Source organism: Erythrolamprus reginae, chromosome 2, assembly GCF_031021105.1.
Source record: "Erythrolamprus reginae isolate rEryReg1 chromosome 2, rEryReg1.hap1, whole genome shotgun sequence".
In the NCBI taxonomy this organism is placed as follows: domain Eukaryota; kingdom Metazoa; phylum Chordata; class Lepidosauria; order Squamata; family Dipsadidae; genus Erythrolamprus; species Erythrolamprus reginae.
The window spans coordinates 305,100,062-305,126,112 of record NC_091951.1 but is presented as its reverse complement, the minus strand read 5'-3'; the positions used below and the strand labels follow the sequence as shown (position 1 = coordinate 305,126,112).

The 26,051-nt window shown below is 36.4% G+C and overlaps 1 protein-coding gene across 6 annotated transcripts in view; it reads right to left on the bottom strand.

The window, feature by feature from the left end:
- Positions 1 to 26,051, bottom strand: part of ARB2A (ARB2 cotranscriptional regulator A) — a 253,315-nt gene that overhangs the window by 43,057 nt on the left and 184,207 nt on the right. The window contains exon 11 of one of the 6 annotated variants that reach the window (XM_070743037.1): positions 9,166 to 9,614. The exons of 4 other annotated variants lie outside the window; for them this stretch is intronic. In XM_070743037.1, the coding sequence (XP_070599138.1) occupies positions 9,475 to 9,614 (140 nt within the window). In that variant the 3' untranslated portion in view covers positions 9,166 to 9,474. Of the gene's footprint in view, positions 1 to 9,165; positions 9,615 to 9,735; positions 9,792 to 26,051 lie in introns of those variants that run through there. One more of the 6 variants, XM_070743040.1, reaches the window with a different exon arrangement.

The window sequence follows — 26,051 nt, the reverse complement described above, 5'->3', positions numbered from 1 at the left end:
TTCCTGTTTGGCATAAAATATTTAAATAATATTAACCCATGAGAATTTGAGCATTTTAAGAGACAAAAAAGTAGATTATTGTATTTGAAACAGAGAACAAAACCTAGTAAGATGAAGCCACTGATGTTAAGTGTTTTTACATCAAAGTCCTCAAGTAGCCCAATGAGCTTTAACTTATTTATGCAGCACCATATGATACAGATATTTGCCCGTAGCATTACAAAACAGACAGTCTTGATACAAAAGTTCTCCAGGAGTTAACAGACAAACTGGGCATTCCTATTTCTTATTTATGTCCTGTCTAGGAATAGAAAATAAATTGTCATTGATGAGGCAAAACTCATTAAACAGGTCTTCAAAAGTTAGAAAAAGCAAGGGACACCCTATTGAGAGTTCATTCATGTTTGAACCAAGATTTCATTAATCTCTGATCATGAAAATAATAAAATCATTCTCCAACGTCCTTTAAATATTTTGTGCATCTTTTCATCATAATGATAACATTAAAATAACATTGCTAGAGAAGGGAACAAAAGTGAGTTTGTAAAATAGATTTTAAAATATTTAAACTGCAAAGTGAAGTTAAAATAGTGAGTTAATATTAATAATGGGAAATAATGAGTCCGTCTGCATTAAGAATTTATTTAATTTTGGTAGCTAAAGTTTGCCTTAAAAGTTTCAATTAAAGCATATACACTATTTCTTTCACCTGATTGTAGCCCCATATGGCAAGGTCAGTCCTTTCAGTGAACAAACAGCTCAGTCGCCTCCAGTGTAGCTGTTATCTTCCTCAACAAGGGGAGACATTTGGCACAGCCTAAAGCTGGGGCATGAACCCTGGCTAAGCTTAAGACATTTATCTGACAGCATCAGCTGACACTCCACAAACACATTTGCTCTCCATGACCTCAGAGCATTTGTGATTAATCAAAAATGTATCTTGAATCTTGAGAACAAGCTACAAGCAGGCACACACAAAAAAGAATATGCCCTCGATCTCATTTATTGACTCAAGAGGTATATTGAATTTAGAAATAGCAAATAGAATAAAATGATCAATATGTTCTCACTTGTCCATGGAACAGCAAACTTTATCCCTCAAGCAAGAAACATTGATCATGTAAATGTTTGAGCCATTTTGTTTTCTTCTTTTTTTTAGGTTTTAAAAGGCAAAACCAATGTATTTAGTTTAGTTTAGTTTAGTTTAGTTTAATCAGATTTGTATGCCGCCCCTCTCCGCAGACTCGGGGCGGCTCACAGCAACAGCAATACAAGACAAATCCAATATTAAATTAATTTTAAGAACACCACAAGTTAAAAACCAATCATACACACTAGCATACCATACACAAATTTTATAAGCCTAGGGGGAAGGAACATGTCAATTCCCCCATGCCTGACGACAGAGGTGGGTTTTAAGGAGCTTACGAAAGGCTAGGAGGGTGGGGGCAACTCTGATATCTGGAGGGAGTTGATTCCAAAGGGTCGGGGCCGCCACAGAGAAGGCTCTTCCCCTGGGTCCCGCCAAACGACATTGTTTAGTTGACGGGACCCGGAGAAGGCCAACTCTGTGGGACCTAACTGGTCGCTGGGATTCGTGCGGCAGAAGGCGGTCCCGGAGATATTCTGGTCCGGTGCCATGAAGGGCTTTATAGGTCATAACCAACACTTTGAATTGTGACCGGAAACTGATCGGCAACCAATGCAGACTGCGGAGTGTTGGTGTGACATGGGCAAATTTAGGAAAGCCCATGATAGCTCTCGCAGCTGCATTCTGCACGATCTGAAGTTTCCGAACACTTTTCAAAGGTAGCCCCATGTAGAGAGCGTTACAGTAGTCGAGCCTCGAGGTGATGAGGGCATGAGTGACTGTGAGCAGTGACTCCCGGTCCAAATAGGGCCGCAACTGGTGCACCAGACGAACCTGGGCAAACGCCCCCCTCGCCACAGCTGAAAGATGTTTCTCTAATGTGAGCTGTGGATCGAGGAGGACGCCCAAGTTGCGGACCCTCTCTGAGGGGGTTAGTGACTCCCCCCCCAGGGTGATGGATGGACAGATGGAATTGTCCTTGGGAGGCAAAACCCACAGCCACTCCGTCTTATCCGGGTTGAGTTTGAGTCTGTTGACACCCATCCAGACCCCAACAGCCTCCAAGCACCGGCACATCACTTCCACTGCTTCGCCGACTGGACAAGGGGTGGAGATGTAAAGCTGGGTATCATCTGCATACTGATGATACCTCACCCCATGCCCTTGGATGATCTCACCCAGAGGTTTCATGTAGATATTAAATAGTAGGGGGGAGAGGACCGACCCCTGAGGCACCCCACAAGGGAGTAACCTAGAGGTCGACCTCTGACCCCCCACTAACACCGACTGCGACCGGCCAGAGAGGTAGGAAGAGAACCACTGAAGGACAGTGCCTCCCACTCCCAACCCCTCCAGCCGGTGCAGAAGGATACCATGGTCGATGGTATCGAAAGCCGCTGAGAGGTCAAGAAGCACCAGGACAGAGGATAAACCCCTGTCCCGGGCCCGCCAGAGATCATCCATCAGCGCGACCAAAGCAGTTTCCGTGCTGTAGCCGGGCCTGAATCCTGTAGACTGCTGCTACATTAGGGGAGAAATATTAGAGAAGTGCCTTTACTATAAGATAACTGAACAATATAATTTGGGAAAATATGAATGTGCTCCTAAGTTGCTGCTGAAGTTTCTATTCAACTATGTATTTTGTGAATTTTTGTAGACAGTTGCCAAAATAAAACATTTAAAAGAGTTTAAAAAGTTAATGAAGTCAAATAATTTACTTTGAAGAAGGTTCCCTATAAATGAGGCAGAGGTATAACCTATCCCCTGAGACTGTTTACAATTTATAATTTATATCTCTATTTGAAATACCCTGTTTTTCAGTCATCTAGTAAGTGATATGATTAGCATTTGAATATCATAATATTCTACTTTACAAAAACCAGAATAGAAGCTTTTAGAGCTTTTAAGGTTGTAATTCACTTTTAAAGAAGAGTGCTTCACTTATATCTAATTAATTGTGTGTGGGGGGGGGGGGAGAACCCTGAAAACTATTCATATTCAATACATAATGGATATGACTTATAAATACCTCCACAATTACACATATTTCTATTTCATTCTATCCTGATTACTTACCACTTAGTTTACAAGCCTATGTTGCTTCAAAACAGATTTCTTATTCTATCAACTACTATATGCCCTTTGGTCTTTGTTGACATGATCAACTTTCATAGCATGTGCTTTCCATAAAATGGTTGTACTAATTAGAAGACATAAAATCATGCTGAGACATTATATGAATTATATTTTGCATCCCCCAAACTCACAGCAGTATGATTTTTACTGCTAACATTTTCAACTAATTCTCTCCATGCCAATCAGCATTTCAGAATTATCTTGAACTACAATAAAATTGATCTTATTGCTTAATAACTTCACAATACATGCTTTAGTAATCTATATTTTCACTACTTTTTTGAAAATTTAGAATGATTTTTTCTTCCACATGTTTTGTAAATATTTAGCTCTTAAGTGCAATAATAGAACCGTATCACTCAATATATTGAATACCACATCCATAAAACCTAGGTCCATTGCTTCTCGTGGAGCTGTTTGCTTCACATGATTACACCATTAATTCCATGGAAAATAACTTTTAATACAATACTGGCTTACTTACTTTTCATATGAAGAAGAAAAAGGATTTCAATCTCATACTGATAGCAAATTAATAGCACTTAGACTTATATACCACTTCAGTGCTTTATAACACTTTCTAAGTCAGTGATTCTCAACCTTTCTAATGCCGTGATCCCATAATACAATTCCTCATGGTGTAGTGACCTCCAACCTTAAGTCTCCATAATTCCCCAACAGAACTTTAAGATGATTGGCAGGAAGGTCAGAGGGACATCCTCACTGTAAATGCCTGATTGGTCGGATTGTAAAATATATTCCAAGGCACCAGAATAGAAGCTTTAGTTCCTAACACCACGGGAAATTTGTCTTTTCCCATGGTCTTAGGTGACCCCTGTGAAATGGTTATTCGATCCCCAAAGGGGACCTGACCCCCAGGTTGAGAACCACTGCTCTAAGGGGTTTATAGAGCCAGCATATTGCCGTCAACAATGGTCCTCAAATAGTGATACCACACTCCACAATGTCTACGTAATTACTAACACAATAGTGCTGATAATCCAGAGAAGAGTTCCATCTGCAAAACAGGAAGGATTCACTTTCACTGGATCAGAGTGTGCATGAGAAATTTTATCAGCTTTTTCAAGAAGGGAACTATCTTTAGGCTGTTGCAGCAAAAACACCAGAGAACGAAGCTTATGAAATTTCATATGACACAAGCTTTTGTTAGCTACAATACACTTTAGATTCCAAACTATCATCTCCATTTAGCACATGGACACACATTTGAGAATTTAGTGTTCAAAAGGCTAACGCTCAGATCAGATAAAATGAAATGTACTATTATAATTATGATAAGGTTACATTCCTAAATAGGTACAAGGGAATAAATTCCAGGGAACATCTTGAAGCTATACTTGTACAGGATGTATATGGAGTATGCCACAAGATAATGCTAAAGATGTGGCATTTGAAAAGGAAGGTTATGCTGATTTCAAGGGAAGATTGTTGGACATATGCAAACTAAGTTAAATTTCAAAGTCTGAAGCCAAGACCTTCAAAATAGCTCATATAATGTGATAGTTCATAAAGTTCAGGTAATACATACTATATATCTACATTACTGTACATTACATTACTCCGAGTCTTCGGAGAGGGGCAGCATACAAATCTAAATATTATTATTATTATTATTATTATTATTATTATTATTATTATTATTGATGATAATAATAATAATAATAATAATAATAATAATAATAATCGTCCCATTTCTATATACTTCTGGCAGTCAGTGACCCTTGTCCTAGACATTAGTGTACTATAGGTTGTATATACAGTGTATTTATCTAGAAAGCCATTTTAAAATATTTTGGTCCTTAAAGTAAAAGACAGTTTATATTAAAAGATGAACATAAATTATGTTTGAATAGTCTTTTCTATGTTTGGATTTTTATTATATAGAATACCCAGAGTCATTTGAAGTTGAGTGTTTTAAAATCTCATAAATAAACAAACAACAAACATACCAGTATTGATTGATAGATGGGAGATCAAATGATCTGTATAAAATCAATAAATTTAATCTAATATAATAGTATTATATTGTAAGCTGCCTTCTGAGAAAACTGAATGAAAGCAGCTATTCAAATGGTCAGCGACCTCCTTATTGCCATCATTGTATGTATTATTCCCGGTACTAAGCTTCGTGATGCTGCAGTTTTTCTTCTTCCTATCACTAATATATCTGAATAAGGTTTTATCCCCCTTCTTTACAGGCACACACACACAAAAGAATATGCCTCTTTTGAGGCTTTAGCAGCATTTATTATCTATTTCACCTCCTTGTCTCATTTTATACATATCTCTGTCAGCTATACTTCCAGACTCTTTATACCTCCTATAGGCAGACTTTTTTTCATTGACTATAGCCCTTACATCATTACTAAACCACAGGGGTTTCTTCTTCCTTTTCCCTTTAGTTATATGCCTTACATACAGTCCAGTGGCTTTTAAGATGGCCTTTTTAAATACAGTCCACTGGGCGCTCGCTTTTGCTGTTTTATCCCTCCCCTTTAATTCATTATTTAAATATTCCCCCATTTCATTGAAATGTATTTTTCTGAAATCCAATACTGTACTTTGGTTGTAGTATAGGATTGCTCACAATCAGTTTTTACATCAAACCACAAACATAGGTGGTCACTGCAACCTAAATTTTTTCCCACCTTAACCTCTGAAACCCGATAACATTACTAACATGCTATGAGACGCAATTGTTTAATTTTAAAGAGTAAAGTAAGGCAGACATATATATCCTATAATTACCCTAGAATGAAAAATGATATTGTAGCTTGATGTCATTTCAAGGTGTATATATATGTGTGTGCTTGCTTTTCCAAGCAGGACATTCTAATAATTCCGTTTTTTCTTAGGTCAACCTCTTTTGCAACAATATTCAGTGACGGTTTTGTATAATTTCTGTGGTATTCTCTGATTTCTAATAGAATCTGGCCCAATAAAGATATCTTACTTATTGTGTTTCTCTACATTAGAGTCATTTATAAAATGCTCGTGGTTTCTGTACAGGTTGCACGACAGAAGCTTTATATGTGCTTACGCTACAAAAACTAACATGAATTGAAACACTAGACACCCCAGCTGTATGTTTTGGCATCCATGGTGAAAATGAGCAGAAAATCTAGCTGTTCCATATCAAGAACTATTTTTACTAGTGCTAATGTGCCTTAAATACCTTGTTCCACAGATGAGTGGCCTGGCACCTGCTGCATGAGAAATAGCCAATTACTGTTCAGTGCCTCTAATTTTCTGATTCAATTAGCATGCTTCAGAGCTTTCCAGTTTAATTGCAAACTACTTCAGTTAGCTCTCTGATTAATCATTGCCCATCTGCAAGCCATCGGAAAACTTAGTGGAACAAATTTGTGTACTTTGGAATGCTGGGAGCTTAGCAAATCAAACTTGTTTTGGTATATAAAGCTTTAATTTTGTTTGCCCTTTTCAGCTGCACTTGTAAAAAGCTCTGTACTGATTAAACAGGAAATCCAGACAATAATATGCTACATTATGCATATAATTACTGTAAATACAGCCGAGACTGGAGAAACATCATTTAAGGTTAGGCACTAACATGTATGGAGTAGGAGGTCAAGACAACACATTTGGAATCAATTTCTTCCCATTATACAAGAAAATAAATATCACAAAAACAATCATATGACACTCCCCAATATGTATACTTTTACTAATTTTATTTTAAGCACATGTACAACTACTGTAAATCTAACATATTTTAGATGGACTGCATCTATGCACCTATGTAGTTTTATTGAGAGATTATAGGACTTTAACTGGATCCTATAAGAATATAAGGAAAATCTGCATTCAAGTAAGTATTGCTAACATGAAAATTAGGGAAAAAATGAAATATGTTTCTTATTATTCTTATGCCTCCCTTCCAACAATCTCAAGCCAAGACTCTCTTCATTTTATATGCAAGTTGTGCTAAACCACTGTTGGCAATGCAGGCTTTGTTTGATGGACATTTAAGGTAATCTGCTACTAGGTTGTCATCTATCAGCTATATCTCTGCCATAACATTAACCCCGGAAAGTCTTTTTTTTTTGGTGGGGGAAGGGGGTCACAATTACCATTTTTGTTCTTATGACTTTTTCCTGCCCTAACAATTTATTTCTTGAAGGCCTTTCTGCTTTTCCTTTCATCTAATAGACTCACAGATTTCAAGCATCTAATATTTCCATGTAGTGTTTCTTCTCTTTTAATGTGGTACATGAGTGTTAGTTAAGGATTGGTTAATTCAGATGTGAGTATCACACAATTTTTTTCCCCTCAAGAGATATAGCATCACTGAAAAACTATGAAAAATAGAAATTCATGGGTGTCAGCATCTGCAATAGAATAGAATAGAATAGAATAACAGAGTTGGAAGGGACCAACCCCCTGCTCAGGCAGGAAACCCTATACCAGTGATGGTGAACCTATGGCATGGGTGCCACAGGTAGCACACAGAGTCAAATCTGCTGGCACGCGAGCTGTTGCCTTAGCTCAGTTCCAATGTGCATGCGTGTGCTGGCCAGCTGATTTTTGGCTCATAAAGAGGCTCTGGGAGGGCATTTTTGGCTTCCAGAGAGCCTCCAGGAGGATGAGGGAAGCCTTTCGAGCCTGGGGAGGATTAAACACGAGCCTACGGGGCCCATCAGAAGTTGGGAAACAGGCCATTTCCGGCCTTCAGAGGGCCTTCGGGTGGCAGGGGAAGCTGTTTTCACCCACTCCAGGCATTGAATTATGGGTGTGAGCACTCACACATGCATGATAGCACGCACGCTCTTTCGGCACCCAAGGGAAAAAAGGTTCGCCATCACTGCCCTATACCATTTCAGACAAATGGTTGTCCAATTTCTTCTTTGAAGCTTCCAGTGTTGGAGAATTTACAACTTCTGGAGGCAAGTTGTTGCACTGGTTAATTGTTCTAACTGTCAGGGAATTTCTTCTTAGTTCTTATAGTAGCAAGCAGCACTAAAAGCAAGCTAGAATTGAATACTAATTTCAACTAAAAAAGTAAAATGTCTACCTTCAAAATACTCAATACAGCCTTTTCAGAGCAAATGCAGAATGTAAAACGGGGAACTAGTAGTCAGCTCAAGTGGAAAGGAAAAGCTACAAAGTAGGATGCTACAAAAGGAACACATTGGAGGAATTAAATTAAATTATCAAATTAAGATCTGGATTGTAATTACATAGAAGCAGAGATATACAGAAAAGTTGACCTTTATGCTATCATCTGGTAGGCATCCAGATTTTACAGTCCAGATCTTATATTATACCTTCATATGAGAAAGAAAGAATGGAAAATACTTGGTAGAAAATGGTCAGTAAATATTATTTGATCTAAGTCACACAAGACATTTTCTCTAAGTGGTAATTAAGAGCCAGTTCAAGTTACATCATACTTTGGGTCTTAATTAAACCTTACAGCTGTCTAGATTTCACTACAGAGGAAATAATGAAAGCTATTTTTTAGGATATTATGTACAATAAGGTACCAGTCATGATCACTATTTAAGGCAGTTACTTGCCATTAGCCAGGGCCCTAGGTTTTGCTGAGACCTGACAACATACTATCTGAAAGTAGTGTTATTGTACATATACACCAGATGCTGAAATGATTGGACCAAGCAAGAAACTTTTTCTTTTGATGCCAAAGAATGTACGTATCTTATAAAATACTGCTTCACTTATGCCATCTCATGCCAGCAAAATAATGCTTAGAATTATTCAATGCAGCTAACAGCCCTACTAAGAAAAAGAGATACCGTATGTTTAAGCTGGATGTAGAAAAGGCCATAGAATACAAGACATTACTTCTGATACACTCTGAATAATTAAGAAAGCCAAAGAATACAAAAAGGAAGTCAGTATGTGCTTCATTGATTATACAAATGTCTTTTATTGTGTTGATCATGTTAAGCTGTGGAATATCCTTAGAAAAATGGGAAACCCTAGAACATCTTGTTGTCTTCATTTAACCTATACACAGGCCAGGAAGCCACAGTATAGTCAAAACAAGGTTAAACAGACTGGCTCCAGGTTGGCAAAGAAATGAAACCAGGCTGAATTTATTCCACTTACATAGTGAATATATATCAGAGGGGATTTCATTAGAAGAAGGTGCATGTTATTTTACAACTGGAAAAAGAAATATCAATAATCTGCGCTACACTGATGCTGCTATTGTGATAGCCAAAAATGAGAAGAATTTACATGGTCTAGTAATAAAAGTCAAATTTAAAAAATGGAATTAAAATTAAATATAGAGTACACCAAATCAATGACAACAGGTTGTTGCATCTGTTGCATCTTCTCTGGATCTTCTTCATCTTCTTTACTTCATCATATCCAGGTTTCACTAGGAATTAATTGTGATAATTTTGAATATCTGTTGATATATTGAATTATTTCTCATTTATTTTGAATATCTCCAAGAAGTTCAATGGAAACAGAACTGCATATTTATACAGTGGACAAACATGAATATTAATTGTTCAAATATTGGTTAGATGTTGAGGTTTGGTGGAGAAATGATCTGTAAAGTCAATGAAGGAGAATGAGGAAAATGTGGTTTCCCTTTATATTTTCATATGTGAAATCTGTACATAATTGGACTTCATTTTGCATGCATCATGGTTATGCATTTTAGGTATTGTAGACAGCTACAATGCCAATTTGTCTCTGGAACATAAGTAAAATAAAAGTTTTGATTGATTTGTTTATCAGTTTTTGCTTTCCATCAATTAATGTCTTCAAGTATGGGTAATGAATTTTTTAAAAATGTTACTAGATTTATGTGTCTTAGAATAAGAACATGGAAGCATCCTAGCCATTTTCCAAAGCACATAGGATGCATACAGGCACTAAAATGTTGTCATTGGTTCCTATTAATGACAGGACAGATTAAAGAAAATAAGTTATTCTTCTGAGATTGTGTTAGTCTGGGCTCCCATCAGTTGCCACTGTAATGTTATGAAAAGAAATACCGATACAACAAATGGAAAATGAAGCTAAAAAGAATCACTGTTATATTTTACAACCCCTGAAATTGTCAATACAATATCAGGAGAGGTAAACATTGATTTAATGGCACACCTATTATACAGTTTAAAATAAATAACTAAACAGGTAAAGGAGGAGGACCAGGTTATTGCTGTCATAGACAGTGAAGAGAAACTAGTATTATCTAATAATTAAAAACTTTCAGTATTTCAAATACTTCTTCACATTTTCCTAAATCTTACTGGAAAACATGCTGTCAGAAAATTAGGATCATATACATAATTGATTTCATTTTGTATTTTAAGCTTGCACGAAAGAGCCTTATTCAAAAAAACGATATACATTTTAACAGGATATAAAGAGAATTTAACAGGATACAAAGAGAATTTAATCATTAGTATTTAATAAAGCTTAAGATTGAAGCCTATGAATATTTTGTTAAGACTTAGTGGTAAAACTCACTTAATACAGCTGAATTTATATCTGACTAAATGAGCATAACATTTTTTACCTTTTCCCATTCTCATGTTTCTTTGGGTTACATGTTATATTGTATGAACTGTTATATTGTATGTAATATACTGTAAAATCAAAACAAAATTATTTGTTGCATTTCTAAAATTAATAAATATATCTTGAAGGGAGTTTGTTGAGTCATTACCACCTGATCATAAGAATTAGAACACAGAACAGCGGTATTAAACTCAAGGCCAGGGGGCTGGATCTGGCCTGCGGGATGCTTAGATCTGGCCCACAGGGACACCCTGGAAACATCAAAGGACTAGCCGGCGGTGCCTTTGCCAGCAAAAACAGAGCAGAATAAGATTCAGAACAATTTTGTTTCTATGATTATCACTAATATACATACAGTATTACCAAAGCATTGTAAAGTATAAGCGAGAAAATTAATTTTGAACCACCCAAAAGCTGTACAAATGAAAAATAATAATTTGAAAGAAAACTATCCTGAACCTTAAAAGAAATAGGAGCTTTTAATGTTGAGAAAGTACTTGTTGATACCGTTACCCAACAACAGTCCAAGAAATGAACAAATAGTGGCTTTAGTATTCACAAAACAAGATTAACTAAAACTGATTGCTACATTTAAACCACCAATAAAATGAAAGGTCTCATTCTGATGTGACCTTTGTCTAATGTATCAGTTGTTTTATATTTTCATTCTGCTCTAATAATTTACTCACAGTTTTTTAATTTTTAAGCTAAAAACATGAGCCTGAAATCATTTTAATATTTAAGTGAGAATTAAACTAAATGTCATAGTCATCTATTTTTAATCAATATCTGTGGAATTGAAGAAACATCTTTTTCTTTATAAAAAGGATCCATGGATCATGTTCTACATCTGGATCCATATTATGGAGAAGGAATTGGTTTATACCAACTCTTACATTATTCCATTTTTGAGGACAATTTTATACCCTCATTCTGTACCCACGTTTTCAGCTTGCTTCTCTCTCACATCTTTCCTCCTCTCAAAAATGTTACAAGCAAATAAATAAACTTCCAAAAAGCAAGATATTTTGCTTAAGTTTCATCCCACTTAAAAATTTAATTCTCTACATATAATCAGAAAATTATTAGCAACAGTTCAATATTTATGAATATTATGAATAGTCCCTAAACTGGAGAGAAATGTATGTCAATGTGTTCATATATTTTATATCATATTTTGCATTGTAGTTATAATAGGTTATTGACATAGCAGGTTTAAGAGACTAAGGTAGTATGCAAGGTAATGCAATTCAAGGTAATAGTGAATAATAATTCTGTGATTCATGTTCATTGTATATGCCTAAGGTTCATTCACCCCAAGCAATTTAATCAATAACCAATTTTTATATATCTCCTTTGAAATTTCAAACATTGTTTTTTAAAAAAATATTTTAGAAACAGACTAATATTTCCCATAGAAATCAATATGGGTATTAAAAATATTGATTTCACAAGCTACTGAAGTTTTGATTGACTTTAATGTTTGTAAGCAGCAATATCAGAATTTCAATGAGTGAAACAAAGTTTTGATTAAAATTATAGATCTTTTACAAAAATTGACTGGTTTACTATTTAAAGTATATCAGATACTTTGTCTGTCACAGAGCAGTAGTAAGTACATATCTTATGAATATCTTAATCCATTGCATTATATATAATCAACTTGCAATATTATAACATTTTTTTACAAGTTCTTACGAGGTCAAAATTTCATTCTTGTCCTGATTGTTTTTTATGCTTTATGCTTGTTTGACTTTCATTTTATACATGTACTACCGATCCCATCACCATGCCTAAAACTCAAGAAAATTTGTTTTTCTTTTTTTCTGTTTTTGTAACATTATAAACCCAACAAAAATGGCAAAGGAACTTTTTGTGCAATAGACTGCTATTTACAGTTAAGATTTAATTTTTAAAAAATCTTTTTCTTACATTGAAAATAATAGCATAAATGTCTAAAAAATGTGCTATTTTAACAGTCCTTAGTATAGATTTATAGCCAAAGATTTAAACCTTCACTGAAACCAAAAAGACCCATTAAATATCCTTAGAATGATAAATTTAGAATTCTTTTTAGAAGGATTGCCTTGATAGTCTCTTACTGAAGAATTATGAATAGCCTAATGAATTGTTTAAAGCTCAAGGGCTTGAGCTTTTTTTGAACTGCAGTCTCTTTCATTAGATTCATGATTATTTTTGTGAGCAAAGACAGGCCTATTGCCCAAAATAAAATGATGAACCGCCACTTCTTCTAACAAAGCCAATTTCATGTGCCTTAATGATTTGCCTAATATCTTGGGCAATGATACTTACTTCATCCCATTAGCCTTTCGTGGTGAATTACAAATAGTCACTTAAACCCAGCCTACAACAGCTAATCACATAACAGAAACCCGGAGACTAGACATGCAGCAAACCTAAACACTGACTGTTGGTATGTTTAGTAAGTTTTCATTTATTTATTCTTTCTCCAGTGCAACATGTGTCACATTTGCCATATTTTTTCTCCACTCTAATGAAATAGAACATAAAATAGGGGTATCAAACTCAAGGCCCGGGGCCGGATCCAGCCCGTGAGATGCTTAGATCTGGAACAGCGAAAGACCGGCCCACAGTGCCTCTGCTAGCAAAAATGGAGCTCAGGGAGGCCACAGGAGGCCTTCCCGAGCTCGTTTTCAGAGGGTTGCAGGAAGCCCATTTTCCCTGGCAGAGTGCTTGAGCCACCACAGGTGCTGCCGATACATGCCAGGTCCAGCTGGCCACACTCACCCTGCTCTTCAAGATCAAACACAACCCTGATGTGACCCTCAATGAAATCAAGTCTGATACCCCTGCTCTAATGGAGCAAACAAGCCAGGCTTTTTGTAAAGAAATAAAGAAACAAGCATGACATCATCAACGCTGATTTCCAAAACCCAATGAAACTTTAAAGCAGATATTCTTGAATTTCAGAAAGGAATTGCACTGAACACTTAAATATTTTAATACTCACATGGCTTATACTGGGAAAGGATAATGCCAAAGTAATACTTATCTTATTGTTAAATGTTTTATTCATATGCATGGTTAGCTATCTGTTCTCCCTGAATTTCATTTTGCTTTTTTACTCTTATCTTTGGTAACTTTTGCTATGTTCACTATTGAAATAAACTTGAGAAATACCATTAGATCAGAAATTTTGCTAATTTAAAAAAAAATAGTTTCAGAAGTGATTTATGAAAATTAGATTCAGTGAAATAATGAATAAAACTAAATCAGAAGACTCCAATTGCATTATTAATAAATTAGATTTCAATTGTTTATAAATCATATTACAACAATAATTTCATCAAAGTTTTAGAGGCCAAAATCAGCAAATAATTTCTACAATTGACAACGTTTACATTTATTGAACAGAACATTAAAAGAGATATATAGTAATCAAGTTTCAGATAATCTTTTCATTGCCCTCTTTTAAAAATACACTTTCATCAGAAGCTTGTTTAACATTGTTAATTGAAAGTATCATAAAATTTAAATTTGCTTTTCAGATTTTCTCTTTATAGTGTGTTAATTTATTAATAGATCTTGCACACACAAAAAATCACATGCCAAATGCCTTTAAGACAGTACTATTATATATTGTAGATAGATGGCATATTGTACATATATATGCATCCTATATATGACTAATAAATTACAGAATACATTGCATTTAATTGGCTAAATGACCCAGATATTAATATATAGAATACTTATGGCAATCTGATGAACAAATGTATCTCAAAATGTAACCTATAACTTATATATAACTTCTTGAATTCCTCATACCTTACAAATTGATTACCTATTTCCATCTTATGTATACCACAGTATTATGTGCTTTATTTAGTACTGTAATCTATGAAATCTATTCCATAAGATAAATAATTTTCTGAATATTTCTTGCTTTTTAAACCAATTACAGAATTGCAATGATTTCATTGCCAAAAACAGAGATTTATTTATTTCACTAATTAAGAAACTTCCTTCCATTTGGAACAAAGACTGTTTAAGGTAATGAATACAATGAAAAGATAGACAAAAATATAATAAGAAGTATAAATTAAGAAATAAAATTCCGTGGATATGGTACAATATAATTCCAAAAATATCAATAAAGCATATACATATACATTAATTGAAATCAATCTGATGCAAGTTTATTTTTCAAGCCAATCAAAGTAGCCAACTAAACATTCCTTGAGTGCAAGTATAAAAGACTTGTAGGGTATTCCTGAGACTCAACCAACCTAGCTGATGAAGCAACGCCTCTGATACTTATCTTAAAAAATAAACAGTTCTGTGAATACATATAATTCTTCAAAATGCTTGCCATAAAATCACTGGTCACTTTACATGTTTCATGCTTTGAGCGGGTTCTGGAAGTGTCGTGGCACTTTATACAACTACCTGTAGTACATGCAAGCTATTACTCTAATAAGCATGCAAACAGATGTATTTTGCAACAGTTGAAATTCCTTAAGTATCTTTAAAGATCCATATAGAATACCTTCCAAAAATTTAATCTAAATATAACTAGCATAACTATAATAGCATCCAGATCTATTTTTTTCTTGACTGGATTACAGCTTGTATATACTAAAGTGGAAAAATATGCCCCATCACTACCTGTCCTTTTACAGGCAATAATGAATCAAAATAACTTCTAAGGTACAAATGTGACCTTTTATGGAGTGTGTAACTACAATCAGAACTGACTGCACCTGCCTATCCAGATTATTTAGCCTTTCTGCCTGTAGCACCTCTTTGCTGTCTGGCTTAAGCCATGGCTTCTCTGTTCCGTCAGTCTCCATACATTATTTAAAACTTAGTTGGCTTTTAGGAAATGCAGTCAACAGGCCTGCATATACTGTACTTCAAAATATATGTTGGAAGATTGGATAGTGTTTGATATACAGTGGTACCTCAGTTCTCGACCACAATTCATTCTGGAAGTGTGGTCGAGAACTGATTTGGTTGAGAACCGAAACAATTTAAGATAAATTCCCCTTCTCAGTTGTCTCTCCCTCTAGCTTGCCTGTTTCTGTCCCCGTGTCTCTCTCTCTCTCTCTCTCTCTCTCTGTAGCTTGCCGGCTTCCGGCTTCAGTTCTCTCGCTCGCCCGCTTCTGTCCCGGCTCTCTCGCTGTAGCTTGCCGGCTTCTGTCTTCAGCTCTCTCGAGTGTTCGAGTTCCAAATATTTGTTCGGATTTCAGGGCAAAAGTTTCTTGAATTTTCTGGCTGAATACCGATTTGTTCGAACTGAGAAGCGTTCGAAAACCGAGGTACCACTGTATATCTATTGGTATGAATTTTGCATCAATGCAAATTGATCACCTTCAAATAGACCGAAATGGCATTTCAAGTAGTCTTACAATTTGAAATACAGTAGATCCACTGGGTTATAATATGTGGACGCACAAAAAAGGAATTAAAAATAACAAAATAACACACACACACCTCCATTAATCCTTTCTTATAAGTCTTCCACTACTTACCCTCAAGTAACTAACACTATTGTTTCATTTCCTTCAGTCTTTAGAATACTGAAAATATGGTACAGGGCTACTATACAAGTGGTACCTGGGTTATAAGTTATAACCAGTGATGGGCTCCTACAGGAACGCAGTACCGGTTGCAAAATTTGGAGCTCCATCCCAGAACACCCAATTTGCACTGAAAGATGTTGAAACAAAATGCATAAGCCATGCCCACAGTGTGGTAGTAAAAATTTTGGTAGCCCATCACTGGTTATAACCATTCATTCAGCAGCTGTTCAAGGTAAGGTGGCACTGGAAAATGTAATAACAGGTTCTTTTGATTTAGACTATCACAATGTGCCCATGGTCATGGAACTGTGTTGACATTGTAGCAAGCTACAGTCATGTGATTCCTAATGTTTCCTGCTGGCTTCCCAGAAGCAAAGTCAATGATCATGCCGATCAGTTTCCAGTCACAATTCAAAGTGTTGGTTATGACCTATAAAGCCCTACATGGCATCGGACCAGAATACCTCTGGGACCGCCTGCTGCCGCATGAATCCCAGCAACCGATTAGGTCCCACAGAGTTGGCCTTCTCTGGGTCTCGTCGATGAAACAATGCCATCTGGCGGGACCCAGGGGAAGAGCCTTCTCTGTGGCGGCCCCGGCCCTCTGGAATCAGCTCCCCCCGGAGATTAGGACTGCCTCCACCCTTCTTGCATTTCGCAAACTTTTGAAAACTCATCTATATCGCCAGGCATGGAGGAATTGATATATCCTTAGCTGCCTTTGACTTTATGGATGGTGTGTTTGGGCTGTATGACTGTTTTAATAGGGGATTTTTAAAGACTGTTTTAACATTGGATTTGTATATGATGTTTTATTGTTGTGAGCTGCTCCAAGTCCTCGGAGAGGGGTGGCATACAAATCTAATAAATTAATTATTATAATTATTATCTTGCATGGTTCTTGTTTAATAAAGCATCCAGGACAGTCATAACTGCTAATGAATGCAATCATTTGAGATTGTACTTTATAACCAGATTGCTTAGTGATAATTCCTGTCCAAATTGCCACCATAACCTGAGGACCACTTGTACTATTTATAAAAAAACTGAAAGCCATTCAATTTAATCATCCTTATGGTGATCTCTTCTGGACTTGGCAAGACCAACCTGTGGATGAGATAGCTGGATTACTAATGTACTGGGCTACGGAGTGCTACTGGTAAACACTATGTCCATAATGATTTGGTGATGGTGATGGATGAGTGGGCAGACCTAACATATATTACTGAGATGTGGCTGAGCAAAGTCAGCAATATTGCTTTCTTTGAATTCTATCTAGCAGGCTTTTTGGTCCTGTGTATATCTCAAGGTCAGGACTAGGGAGGGCTGTAATATTGATGTGACAGGGTTCCTGTAGTGGCAGGTTGTAGGTGCTTAGGTATTAAGTTGGACCACAGGGAAAAAACCTAGGGTTTTTGTTGGTATACTGGTTACCCTATTGTCCAGCAAGGCTCCTCCATGGGCTTCTGGACTTGGTTGCTGGATTGGTGATGCAGATTTTTTGTCTTTTGGTTATTGGATCTTCAATCTCTAGTTTATAAATGCTGGTCTGGGATTGAGTCTTTTCTAACACAATTCTTGACATAGTTGTCCTCCAGTCCTCCCTGGGGGGAGGTAATTCCGCGAACTTAAATGACAGTTAATGTTTTATTGCAGTACAAAATAATTTTGGTAGCTTTGAAACAGGCTCTGAAATACACTATTCTTGAGGTCCACTCTGGATTCAAAGTTATTGGACAGCTATTGCTCAGTCTCAGTCACCTAAAGAGTGCCACAAATGAATTATTTAGACTGTCTTCAATCAAGGTTCAGATTCAGAAATGGAATGTAGACAGTACAGATTTCAGTAGATGTCAGGCAGAACATGCATCCTAATCTTTTTAAGGTGTCTTCAGTCTTTGATCTTTTGACTCTGGTATCCTTCTGGATACTTGCAAAAGTTGGGGAGTAAGGGCGCTGTGTTGCAGTGTTTTTTCTCCTTCCTTGGCTGGTAGTTCCAGTGAGTGCTGTCGGGATAAGAGATCATTTCAATGGCTACTCCTGCATGAGGTGTCACAAGGATCAGTTCTCTTCACCTATTTATACATTTACCTGAAATCACAGGGACATTTGGAGTTCACTAACACTGCTATATCATTCTCAGCTGTATATTACTATCCCAAGCCAGACTGGCAGTGCTGTTGTAATTCTGTCAGTGCTTAGAGGTCGTAAAAATCTGTACGGAACAGAACAGGCTTAAATTGAATCCTGGTAAAATGAAATTATCTGTCTATTAGCTTTGCTTGTTACAGTGATTTATTGGGATGGGATGGCATTGCTACTGAAGAGCAAGTGCACAGCTCCTACTGAAACTGCAGGTAGAGGTATGGCTGGGGTTTTTTTTTCACCAATTTCACAGGATAAAACCTATTGCAATGCTAGGAGAATGCAAAACAAAACTGCATATTTTCATTGAAACTGGCCAGTTCAATCTACTCCAGATAAATTATTAGTACGGTAATTCTCTGTTTTAGGGAGATGAGGGCCCAACCCTGATGACTGCACTGTTCTTTGAGACAGCCTCCTAATGGAATCTAACTTACTTCTGACAACAGAGCACTTTTAGAGGACATTTGGCCTTTATTTATTTATTGGATTTCTATGCCGCTCCTCTCCGAAGACTCGAGGCAGCTTACAACATATAATAAAAAACAATAAAATACAATGGCAAATCCAATTATTTAACTAAATAACTAAACTAAAATCCCTAATATTTTAAAAATCAATCGTACACATTCAGACCTCAGCCATACATAACATTCATCATCGTCCTCCTCGATCCACAACTCGATCCACAGCTAACTTTGGAACATCATCTTTCGGCTGTGGCGAGGAGGGCGTTTGCCCAGGTTCGCCTGGTGCACCAGTTGCGGCCCTATTTGGACAGGGAGTCATTGCTCACAGTCACTCATGCCCTCATCACCTTGAGGTTCGATTACTGCAACGCTCTCTATATGGGGCTACCTTTGAAAAGTGTTCGGAAACTTCAGATCGTGCAGAATGCGGCCGCGAGAGCCATCGTGGGGCTTCCTAGATTCGCCCACGTTTCTGCAACACTCCGCGGCTTGCACTGGATGCCGATTGGTTTCCGGTCACAATTCAAAGTGTTGGTAATGACCTTTAAAGCCCTACATGGCATTGGGCCAGAATACATCTGGAACCACCTTCTACTGCACGAATCCCAGCGGCCAATAAGGTCCCACAGAGTTGGCCTTCTCTGGGTCCCGTCGACCAAACAATGTCGTTTGGCGGGCCACAAGGGAAGAGCCTTCTCTGTGGCGGCCCCGGCCCTCTGGAATCAACTCTCCCCAGAGATTAGAACGGCCCCCACCCTCCTTGTCTTTCGCAAATTACTCAAGACCCACCTTTGTTGCCAGGCATGGGGGAGTTAGGATATTCCTTCCCCTAGGCCATTACAAGTTATGTATGGTATGTTTGTGTGTATGTTTGGTTTTTATAATAAGGGTTTTTAGTTGTTTTATTAAATTGGATTGTTACATGTTGTTTTTTATCATTGTTGTGAGCCGCCCCAAGTCTGCGGAGAGGGGCGGCATACAAATTCAATTAATAATAATAATAATAATAATAATAATAATAATAATAATAATAATAATAATAAATAATCCAGGGGACCTAAGATCTAATTGCCCCAAGCCTTGTGACATATATGAGACTTAAGACTCTTACAGAAGGCAAGGAGGGTGGAGGCAATGTAAATCTCTGCAGGGAGCTGATTCCAGAGGGGCAGGGCCCCCAGAGAGAAGGCTCTTCCCCTTGGCCCCACCAAGCAACATTGTCTGGTTGACGGGACCTGGAGAAGGCCAACTCTGTGGGACCTAAGAGAGATTCATACAACAGAAGGCTGTATGGCCCAATGCCATTCCACCTTTTGTTTGGTTGATTTATGTTATGTTTTTTATCTGAGTCCTAAGGGATTCTGCAGTCTATAAATGTAGAATAATACTAATTTAATATAAATAATAAAAAGTTACAGTATCAAGGAAGAAATAGTAATATTTTATTTTAGGATTCTCAAGCCTTTCAGGCATGCAGAACTATGTGAATCTGAATCAGGACCAAAATACTGTGAATATAATAGTTGAAATTATGTTACATTTAATTGTACATTAAAAATGGAATTATCTAGCTATTGTACATAAAAACAGCTTCCAAGGAACATTTGGTTGCATAAATTCCAGAGTAAACTCAACATCAAAGGCATAAAATGTCTGGTAATTAAAGAAAAACAACTCATAGTGTAAAGCAAAGCTTTGTGATATTAAAGCAGGTGGCCCTGACATCTGCAGTTACAAGTCAATTGAGAGTGTTAAGTTCTATCAAGAATTACTACTTTCAAGCATGGCTGGTGATTTTGGACAGCAGCACTTATGAAACCTTCAATCAGGCTGTTCTATCACTACACATTTTCTAAGCATCCCTGCTGTCAAAATTTGCAGGAGTTTAGAGAATCTAACCTTTAAGAAAGGTTAAAAAAGTTGAAGATTGCTTCTGAGCAATTCTGTTGAATAATTTTGTTTCAAATAATAAAAATAATTGTTACGATGCATAATTGGCCCACAATGCAAATACATCTTTATAATTATTTGCTGAACAATTCTATAGGTAAAGCATACTGCTAAAAATAAAACATTTATACGATATAAAATTTGAAAAGTAGCCTATTTTTTAGGATGACATGTCATTGGGTCTCTATTCTCCATGTCAGAATGTCAAAGATATAGAAAGTCAAATCAGATATTGGGAAAATAATACTACTGTATTAGATATTAAATGATATCCGATCTAAATATCTGTAAATACACATTAAAAATGTTTTTAGATTGTAGGGAAGGTATATTTGTTTCTGGATTTTTCCTCTGAACTTTGTAGAAGCTGCAGGACATACCAAAAATAAAACATTGTCCTCAGGGCATGTTTGTAATTTCCTTTATTCACTGGCTTGATAAATGAAAAAGACAGCCATCAATGGAACTATGTGCATAAGAGTTACCTGGCATTTTAAAAACTTTATTCCTTGTCTATTTTGTAGAAAAAGAAAAAAGAAGTGGCAGGTCTGGAAAAAAATATATAGTTTAGCTTTTCCTGAACAGCTTACACCAAAACCACTTAGATTTAAGTATGCTTACTGTTCTGGAGGACTGTTTGGAAGTCCTTTGAAAAAGCTAAATTTTGACGGGCCTATAATCATTGGATTGGGAAAATTTATTTTTCCCACCATAGTTTTTTAAAAGCTTTTTAAAAGCCATTCTTTTAAAAAATATTTCTTTAAACACTCAATGAAGAAATCGTAGACATAAAACAACTGAAATACAAGGAATATCAAAAAGCAGAGAACATCATCATTATTTCTAATGAATCACTGAAGAGGTGAACTTGGACTATGGGCTCATTCACACTTAGCTTCAAAAACCCAATAATATCACTAGTCGCTAGACTGATTACTGGACTGCAAAGGAGATGCCTGTGAATTTGGTTGTTGGAAGGCATTTTATAAAGCCATCCATTTCATACTTGTAATAATAGGTCTGTTGTAAAAATGTGCTCTAACCAGAGAGGGTAAAAATAGACCTCTCACTGAAACCTACTACTTATAGGAGATATCTCATCTCTTCAGCTTGTACATCCCTGGCTTTAAAGCAGTAGAATCTTAAATACAATACTTTCTGATTATCTCCCTCTTGCTTCTATTATGCTGTTCATGACTTCAGAAAGGACAAGAAGTAGGAAGGAAGAAATACAAAATTGGACTGGTTAGGTAGGATAGCTCTTTTTGGACTGTATGTTCAGCTACTGGCAGGCTAGGCTTATCTGTAATTATGTTCCTGCTAAGCGTTAAATTAATGAATCCCAAACAAAGCTTACTATAACGCATGCTATACTATAATGCATTCTATATGAAGCTGATCTTGAAGAACACCCAGAAATTCAGTTATTACAAAATATGCTGATTCATTTATTTGCTCACCCTTATCACCAAAAAATTACACCTTTATTCAAATGATACAATTCAGGCTGCTACTTATTACCGCTAAAGCTCTACATCAGTGGTTCTCAACCTGGGGGTTGGAACCCCTTTAGGGGTCGAACGACCGTTTCACAGGGGTCACCTAAGACCATGGGAAAAGACAAATTTCCCATGGTGTTAGGAACTAAAGCTTCTATTCTGGCGCCTTGGAACATATTTTTACAATCCGATCAATCAGGCGCTTACAGTGGATGTATCCCTCTGACCTTCCTGCCAATCAGCTTAAAGCTTTCTTGGGAGAGGTGGCACTAGACTTATAGTTGGGGGTCACCACAACATGAGGAACTGTATTAAGGGGTCGCGGCATTAGAAAGGTTGAGAACCACTGCTCTACATGTTTGACGTGGAAATTATTTATTTATTGAATTTATTTATTGAATTTATAGGCCACCCTTCTCCTTGCGGATTCAGGCTTACAACAATAAAAACATGATAAAAATTTAAAATACCCCAATACATAACTAAGAACAAGTAAAAAATTAATCCAATAAAACAGCACACAGTCATCACTCATACATACTAATGGCCGGAGCGGAGAACCATCACTCAATAACCCCAGGAACAATTTATAGGACACCATCTTTATTTGTAGAAACTATTAATAAATACTAACACTGGAAGTTTTCAAGAAGATGTTGGAAAACCATTTGTCTGAAGTAGTGTAGGGAATTGGACTAGAAGCTCGCCAAGGTCCCTTCCAACTCTGTTATTCTATTATATTTAATAAACTGCTTAGAGTATGGTGAAATGTTATTATTAAGACTGGGTTGTGTTTTGTCTCAAGTATTTTATCTCCTTTCAAAGACAAGGAACACCTGTGATAAAACACTCGGGTATTCTAAATTCAAATTTATAAGGGGCAGATTTATTACAGATTTATTGACAGGGGTGTCAAACTTGATTTAATTGAGGGCTGCATCAGGATTTGGTTTGACCTTGGGGGGAATGGTGGCATGGCCAGGGTGAACATGGCCAGGGGTGTGGCCAGCTCAACATCACTTGCTGAGGCCCCGTTTTCAGCTATGACAGCCTCTTGCAGCTCATTGCCAGTGAAAACTGAGCTTGGGGAGGCAGGCATGTTTATGAAAGTTGTTCTAGAAGAATTATAATGATTTATGATGCCAAGAATTATTGTAATTGTAACTGTGTTTTTCAAGATTTATGGTTATTTATTTTAATTTATTCCATGGATATTTCATTTTTGTTTTGGTTATTGTGAACTATCAGGAATTTGGGGGCTGAAGTATTGTAGGTCAAATAAACAAAGACATAAAAACAGAAACTCTAATTTATTAGCCTAAGTTCAGGAATCTTAATCTGATAACATTAAGAAATGGGGCATACCTCTGCCACTCACTTGAAATTCGCAGATGATTTAACTTAATATAGATCTTTAAAAGTATGTGAAAGTGGAAGCTTGAGGAATCCACATTTCAAATGTTAGGGAGTAGCAGAATTTAAATATGAATTCTGCAATAGCACTGTTAACATTTTTGGAACATTTTTTAAAAAAATGTATGCAGTTTTAAAAATGGTTTAATACATATTGGTGATGTTTATTAAAAATAATACTATGTTAATTTTAAAAAACAGCAATGTTTCCAGTTATCCAGTTATATTCTGGCTTTGTTTAAAAAAAGTGCTATTGCTAACATTTATTATTTATTTATTATTATTTATTTATCAGATTTGTATGCCGCCCCTCTCCGCAGACTCGGAGCGGCTCACAGCAATAATAATACAAAGTAAACAAATCTAATATTTAAGTTAATTTTAAAAACCCCAATTTAGAAACCAATCATATATACTAGCATACCATGCATAAATTTTATAAGCCTAGGGGGAGGGAAAATGTCAATTCCCCCATGCCTGATGACAGAAGTGGGTTTTAAGGCGCTTACGAAAGGCTAGGAGGGTGGGGGCAACTCTGATATCTGGGGGGAGTTGGTTCCAGAGGGTCGGGGCCGCCACAGAGAAGACTCTTCCCCTGGGTCCCACCAAACAACATTGTTTAGTTGACAGGACCCGGAGAAGGCCAACTCTGTGGGACCTAACTGGTCGCTGGGATTTGTGCGGCAGAAGGCAGTCCCGGAGATATTCTGGTCCGGTGCCATGAAGGGCATGTTGTAACATGTTGTAAGCTGCCCTGAGTCTAAGGAGAAGGGCGGCATAAAAAAATTGAATAAACAAATTAACATGTCAAGAAATATCTTTTTAAAAAAAATATCTTTCATAAACCTTACTGATTCGGCTATCATATTATATATACAATTTATTGTAGAGAATTGTATTATAAACTTTTTGCTTTTATAATCAGACAGCCTGGGGAAAAAATCTTCCTTTTGAAAAGGAGAAAAGAAAATCTCTTTTAAAAATATATGTATCTGACGTACACCTTTTGATATTTAACAATAATATTTCAGGCTTGTTTGTTTTGTTCTCATTCGAGAACAAGGAAAAAAATGTTTTTTAAGCTGAATATATTTATTCAGCCAACTGCTCTTTTGGAACAGTTAACTAGCAGACAGGAGTACAGTACTTCAAATTTCCTTTATTGCTTCAGGCCTCTATTCTGTGCGCAAGTTTAGGATGTGGAATCCTCTAAACGAAGTAGGAGTGGTTATGACCAATAGGTCAAGAGAGAATTGGTCTACTTCTGCCTTCTAAAGTCAGTGGTGAGGAACTAAGTGTAGCCAAACAAGGAGCTAAGTTGGACTCTGCCCAAGAGGCTCAAAATTGCTGACTGTTGCCACATTCTTTCAATTTTAATAAAAGGCCTGGCTTAAACTCTTGCTAGAGTGCCAGCTGCATTTACTAACTAAAAAAAGAATACAAGTGAAGCAAAGACATTTACTTAACATATGATCACTTCTTTCATTAGTAATTTTCTCTTCATTGCAACAAACGGCTGTAAATGGATTAATGGCACAGTTCCAGAAAGCGTGTCACAGATCTCTTCCGACTATATAAACCGCTCTATAAAACATACCGAAAGCAGCTCGCTTGTTCCTAACTTTCTATTAAAGTATCTTTTACAAGACAAATTTCCTGTCAAGAGTGGCGTCCCATTTCAACACATCTAATCATAAAAAAAACCCTCATAAAAGAATGTTCTGCTATTAAATGCTGAATATCACCACAATAAAATATTTTGGATACATTTTAACTTTCCTGTTGTGTAAAAAGAAAAAAAGCCATTTGTTCATTAATACACATAAATGTACTAAAATAATAAATATTCAATTCAATTCAATTCAATGTATTAGATTTGTATGCTGCCCCTCTCCGAAGACTCGGGGCGGCTCACAACGATAATAAAAACAATATTCCAGCGAAAACAAATCTAATATTAAATATGAGAAATTAAGTCAAAAATATTTTATTAGTGTAGCTACCTCAGTAAAGTTGGCCACAATTTAAACTCTAGAATACTTAAATTGCCTGATCTTATGCTGATCATAAAGATGTATTATTTGATTAACAATTATTTAACAATTTATTGTTAACAATAAGTTAACAATAAACAGTGCTTCGGGTGAATATCCATACATAGCCACTACGAAAGTATTTATTTTATTTATTTATTTATTTTGTCCAATACACAATGAAGGTTATAGAGGATATAGTA